Below are 6,565 nucleotides of genomic sequence, written 5' to 3'. Positions count from 1 at the left end.
TTCCTCACCCCAAAAGACATTAGCAGAGACCCCAAAGAATCTGTGTAAATTAAAGTAACTCCACACTCAAGTTTGCTAGGACGCACTCGAGTGGGTGCAGTAACTCGTTAGGACTCTGAGCGCCGCTGTTCACCTACCGGGAGAAGCAGTCTCAGCTCGCTCGCGATTATCAGGACTCCAACTGCACAAAGACCCACAGCTCCTACAAACCGGCTCCTGGGCTACCCCAAAACTCACCCCGGCATTTAAGGAGCTCAAGCGACCGAGAATTCCTGCCGCCACCGAAAGAAAAAGGAACCCGCTGAAATACAAAACGTGTCCAGGGAGGATTTGGGGAGAATTCCGTGACCAGGAAACAATGGCCGCTCAAAGGAATCCTTCTGACCACCTCACGCTGGCCCTTCTCAGTTTTTTCCTGTGGATGCCCTGGGAGTCCGGAGCCCGGCAGATCCGCTACTCGGTTCCTGAGGAGTTAGAGAAAGGCTCCTTCGTGGGGAACATCTCCACGGATCTGGGACTGGAGCCCCGGGAGCTGGCGCAGCGCGGAGTCCGCATCGTCTCCAGAGGTAGGACGCAGCTTTTCTCTCTCAACCCGCGGAGCGGCAGCCTGGTCACCGCGGGCAGGGTCGACCGGGAGGAGCTCTGCGCCCAGAGCCCCCGGTGTCTGGTGAACTTTAACATCCTTGTGGAAGACAGGGTCAAACTTTTCGGGATAGAAGTAGAAGTAACTGATGTCAACGATAATGCCCCAAAATTTCAAGCAGAGAATCTAGATGTAAAAATTAACGAAAATGTTGCTCCAGGGATGCGCTTTCCTCTCCCGGAAGCTATTGATCCCGACGTGGGTGTGAACTCCCTACAGAGCTACCAGCTCAGCCCCAACAAGCACTTCTCGCTGGAAGTGCAGACACGCTCCGATGAGGTCCAGTACCCGGAGCTGGTGCTAGAGCGCGCCCTCGATCGGGAGGAAGAGGCTATTCACCACTTGGTTCTGACGGCCACGGATGGGGGGACTCCCCTTCGATCTGGCACTGCCCTCATCACTGTGACTGTCTTCGATACAAATGATAACGCGCCAGTCTTCACCTTGCCTGAATACCGAGTGAATGTTCCAGAGAATTTGCCAGTAGGCACTAGGTTACTAACAGTCACTGCCACCGACAAGGATGAAGGAGCCAATGGAGAAGTGACATATTCATTCCGAAAATTACCTGACACACAGCTGGTGAAATTCCAACTAAACAAAAATACCGGGGAAATAAAAATATCAGAAAAACTAGATTATGAAGAAACGAGCTTCTACAAACTAGAAATACAAGCAGAGGATGGAGGAGCATATCTTGCAACCGCCAAGGTGTTGGTTACAGTAGAAGATGTAAATGACAACAGCCCAGAAGTGACCATCACCTCTCTCTTTAGTCCCGTGGCAGAAGATTCACCTTTGGGAACTGTCATTGCCCTTTTAAACGTGCACGATTTAGACTCTGGACAGAATGGAGCAGTAACTTGTGCCATCTCCGGGCATCTACCATTTAAATTAGAGAAGTCGATTGACAGTTACTACAGGCTGGTGACACACAGAGCCCTTGACAGGGAACAAGTATCCTCTTACAACATCACAGTTACAGCCACAGATGGTGGAAACCCACCTCTATCAACAGAAGCTCACTTCACCCTGCAAGTGGCAGACATCAATGACAATGCACCCACCTTCTCTCACATCTCCTATTTTACCTATGTCCCTGAGAACAACCCCAGGGGTGCCTCCATCTTCTCAGTGACAGCTCTTGATCCAGACAGCAAAGAGAATGCCCAGATCATTTACTCTCTGGCTGAAGATAACATCCAAGGGACACCACTGTCCTCCTATTTATCCATCAACTCAGACACCGGCATCCTATATGCACTCCGATCCTTTGACTATGAGCAGTTTCAACAACTGCAGGTGCAGGTGACTGCCAGTGACAGCGGGAACCCACCCCTCAGCAGCAACGTGTCCTTGACTGTGTTTGTGCTGGACCAGAATGACAATACTCCAGAGATCTTGTATCCTGCTCTCCCCATGGATGGCTCCACTGGGGTAGAGCTGGCGCCCCGCTCCGCAGAGCCTGGCTACCTAGTAACCAAGGTGGTGGCCATTGATAGAGACTCAGGACAGAATGCTTGGCTTTCCTATCGCCTGCTTAAGGCCAGCGAGCCAGGGCTGTTCTCTATAGGTCTGCACACAGGTGAGGTGCGTACAGCAAGGGCCTTGCTAGACAGAGATGTGCTCAAGCAGAGCCTGGTGGTGGCTGTGCAGGACCATGGCCAGCCCCCTCTCTCAGCGACTGTCACACTCACTGTGGCTGTGGCTGACAGCATCCCGGATGTCCTAGCAGACTTAGTCAACCTTGAGCCCCCACAGGACTCTGACACCTCAGGCCTCACACTCTATCTAGTAGTGGCGGTGGCTGTGGTCTCCTGTGTCTTTCTTGCCTTTGTCATCATGCTGCTGGCACTCAAACTTCGACGCTGGCACAAGTCACACCTGACCCAGGCTCCTGGAGAAGGATTGGCTGGCCTGCCAGCCTCGCACTTTGTGGGTGCGGATGGTGTGCGTGCTTTTCTACAGACCTATTCCCATGAAGTCTCACTCACTGCAGACTCAAGAAAGAGTCACGTGATCTTTCCACAGCCCAACTATGCAGACACGCTCATCAGCCAGGAGAGCTGTGAGAAAAAGGATCCTTTGTCTTTATTAGATGATTCGAAGTTTCCAATAGAAGACTCGCCTTTGGTTCCAGTGAGTTCCATTTTTGTTTTTCTCTAAACAGTTATGGTTAATTTCACTTTTAGGTTTGCAGTATGGTGATAGAAATTTTAAATATTTTAAAAATAACTTTCCTCTAAATTTCAATGACTTGCAAGAGGCAAGTAGAATTTGATTATCAATACTTAACCAGAATCAAAACCTTACTGATAAAATTCACTTAGTCCTAATGAAGATCTGTTATCATAAATTATGATTAGCTTTGAAGAACCTTGTATTTATGGGGGGATTGGTACCTGTAGTAAGGCTTGAACTCAAGGCCTTATGCTCTTGCCTGGCATTTTCATTCAAGGATTGCTGGCATGCTACCACTTGAGCCGCACCTTAAATTTTAGGACCTTATTTTTTGTAGTTCCTGAGTACAAAGTTGACAGTTCCTAAAAGAGACTTCCATATAGAGTGTCTGTTGATTTGTATGTTCTTCTGAGTCGACACATACTGAAACTCTGCCTCTGTAGACAACCTGAGCTCTCTTTTGAAGGTGAGTCTGGTAAACATAGGTAATGGTTGGAAACAAATGATAACCCTCACTGGAAACACACCAAGCCCAAGGTTACTCATGGCTGTTTTTCCAGGGAGGAAAATAGGCTTCTCTGGTTGTATTTTGTTTATTATACCTTGTGGTGATAGTTGAAGTTACATATACTTCCTATAAACTTAAATATTTCATTGTCAACAATTCAAAATATGTACTAGCAGCCATACTTGTTAACACTGCATCATCTTTTTGGTTATCTAATTTCATACTACCATGTGAAAAGTAAGCATTTTTATTTGAGTTTCTTTGCTCAATGGGGATTCTAAAGTGTTTATACAAGGTTTAGTTGAGTAGACTTAAGAGTTCTGCTGTCTTTGTCTTTAAATAAAATTAAATCCTCCAATCACTAAAGCTAAAAATCAATATGGACTGGGGAGACAAACTTGTGCATGTTCCCCAAAACAGGAGTGAGTTGTTGGCATGAGTACTTCAGAAGCTCTCACATGTAAAGGAAGGAAAACCTACCTGAAATACTCAAATGAAGAAATTTAGACCCCCAAGTAAACTACAAGTGAAGAGAAAATGCCAATTCTGCAGGAGCTTTAAAAAAAAGGAAAGAAGTACACAAAACTATTTTAGGCAAATCATCAGTGGACTTATCCATGTGAGCATTTGGTTGCATAAAGGTAAGGATGTTTGGTTAGATCATTTGATTTGTTACTAATAGTCCAATAGTGACCTACAGTGTATGAGACCATGATTTGTACATGGCATCAACATTTGGCTAACAAAAGGCATGTGGAAGGTGGCCACACTCTTGAGGATTATTTATGGATAATATTAAACTAGTAAACCATTGAAACTACTATTCTAAATTTCTACCAGAGTCAAATCCTTGTGCATATATCTGAATACGTTGTTTGGAAAAACACATTTAAAAACCAGACTTTTGATTTCATGGCTATTGTAAGCCATTGTAAATAGAATTATTTTAAAAAGCAATACAGAAGATCCTGTATGGAAAAACAAGATCCTGCATGGTTGCATTAACATTCCTATACATAAATGTGGATGAAGACTTATTTACTTTAACTAAATATAGGCTAAGGTTGAAGACAAATGAAGATTTCTCTTCAGTACTTACAGTTTCATAGATAATTACTCTTAAAAGGAACAACAGTGATTTCCTCTGGGTGGAGGATTTGGATAGCAGTGAGCCATGAGATAGAAGATCTGTACAATTTCACTTGCTACTCTTTTTATGCCTTTTTTAAAACTTGAAACACATTTATCTATCCAAAACTAATATAAACATTTGACATATAAGGATGTGTGTCAAAATATACCTGTCAAGATATAGCATAGTAGTTGTGATGGAAAATGTTCCTCCACGAAGGAGTTACTGAGGAGTGACATTCAAATATTTTGGACTATCAATTTATACTTTTTCAAGAAATAAAAGATTACCTAAAGAAAAGCCAGACTGTAGTTCCACATGAAGCCTCTGGGCGCCGCTGTCGGCCAGTGCAGAGCAGGCTTAATGCCTAGGATACCTCAGCCAGTCGCCGAGAATCTCCTGCACAGTCACCAAAGCAAACAGAAGGAAACCCTCTCATACACACAGACTCCGGACTGCACAGACCCCGCACGGCACACTCGTTCCCAGCTCCCAAACTGGGCTGTTCCTTTGTTGGAATGCTCTTCCGCCTCGGTAGACATCAGTCTCCAACCCTGAAGCCAGAGCGAGCAATGGGAGGGAGCTGCGCGCAGGGACAACGCCCCCGCCCCGGCCAGGTACTCCTTCCTTTCCTGCTGTCTTTGTTCTACCCCGGGCTCTGCCAGCCCGTCCGCTACTCCATTCCCGAGGAGCTGCCCCGGGGTTCGGTGGTGGGGAACCTCGCCAAAGATCTGGGGCTCAGCGTCCCAGAAGTGTCTGCTCGCAAGCTGCGAGTCAGCGCCGAGAAGCTGCACTTCAGCGTGGACGCGGGGAGCGGGGACTTGGTGGTGAAGGACCGCATAGACCGCGAGCAGATATGTGGGGAGCGAAGAACGTGTGAGTTGCAGCTGGAAGCCGTGGTGGGAAACCCTTTAAATATCTTCCATCTCGTTGTGATGATTGAGGATATTAATGACAATGCTCCGCAATTCCGTAAAGACGAAATAACCTTAGAAATAAGCGAATCTGTCAGCCCTGGGATGGGAACGATTCTCGAGTCTGCCAAAGATCCGGATATTAATGTGAATTCACTAAGAACATACCAACTAAGTCCTAGTGAGTATTTTTCATTGTTGGTGAAAGACAATCCGGATGGTGGCAAATATCCAGAGTTAGTATTGCAGAAGTTTCTGGACCGAGAAACTCAGGGCAGCCATCATTTAGTGCTGACAGCCTTAGACGGTGGGGACCCGCCTCGAAGCGGTACCACTCAGATTCAAGTCCTGGTGGTGGACGCCAACGATAACCCCCCGCTGTTCAGCCAGGACGTGTACAGAGTCAGCCTTCGGGAGGACGTACGTCCAGGCACCTCTGTCTTAAGGGTAAGGGCAAGTGACCAAGATGAGGGCATCAATGCAGAGTTCACCTACTCCTTCCTTGGTGCGGCTGACAAAGCCACGCACGTGTTCTCCCTGGATTCCAACACAGGAGACATTATAACTCGTCAGCCCTTGGATTTCGAAGAAGTAGAAAGGTATACCATAGACGTGGAAGTAAGGGACAAAGGATCGCTCTCCTCACAGTGTAAAGTAATCATAGAAGTCCTAGATGAAAACGACAACCGCCCAGAAATAATCATCACTTCTCTTTCCGATAAGATTTTGGAGGATTCCCCTCCTGGAATGGTGGTGGCCCTCTTCAAAATACGGGACCGAGATTCTGGGGAAAACGCAGAGGTTGCATGTAGTTTAAGCAACCATAACCCGTTTAAGATTCATTCTTCTTCCAATAATTACTACAAGTTGATGACAGATAGAACCCTGGACCGGGAACAAACCCCAGAGTACAATGTCACCATCACAGCCACGGACAGGGGCAAGCCGCCCCTCTCCTCCAGCGCAGTCATCACTCTGCAGGTTACTGACGTTAACGACAACGCGCCGACTTTCCAACAATCCGCCTACCTCGTCCACATCCCAGAAAACAACCAGCCCGGTGCCTCCATAATCCAAGTCTCAGCGTGGGATCCAGACCTGGGGCCCAACGGCCAAGTGTCCTACTCCATCCTGGCCAGCGACCTGGAGCCAGGCGCGCTGTCGTCCTACGTGTCGGTGAGCGCGCA

The 6,565-nt window shown here is 47.1% G+C and overlaps 2 protein-coding genes across 2 annotated transcripts in view; both read left to right on the top strand.

Moving 5' to 3' along the window:
- The first annotated feature begins 358 nt into the window (after window positions 1-358).
- On the top strand, window positions 359-2,809 carry LOC105988676 (protocadherin gamma-A10). The gene has a single exon (XM_013020345.1). The coding sequence runs from the start codon at window positions 359-361 to the stop codon at window positions 2,807-2,809; it is 2,451 nt and encodes an 816-aa protein (XP_012875799.1).
- A 2,145-nt stretch (window positions 2,810-4,954) lies between these two features.
- LOC105988607 (protocadherin gamma-B7-like) overlaps window positions 4,955-6,565 on the top strand; it is an 8,947-nt gene continuing 7,336 nt past the window's right edge. Inside the window, exon 1 of the mRNA XM_013020278.1 lies at window positions 4,955-6,554. Within this exon, the coding sequence (XP_012875732.1) occupies window positions 4,983-6,554 (1,572 nt within the window). The 5' untranslated portion in view covers window positions 4,955-4,982. The remainder of the gene's footprint in view (window positions 6,555-6,565) is intronic.

This window comes from Dipodomys ordii, unplaced genomic scaffold (assembly GCF_000151885.1).
Source record: "Dipodomys ordii isolate 6190 unplaced genomic scaffold, Dord_2.0 Scaffold50, whole genome shotgun sequence".
Taxonomy (NCBI): Eukaryota; Metazoa; Chordata; class Mammalia; order Rodentia; family Heteromyidae; genus Dipodomys; species Dipodomys ordii.
Note: the sequence above shows the minus strand (reverse complement) of the source record. Positions and strands in the feature narration are given on the sequence as shown.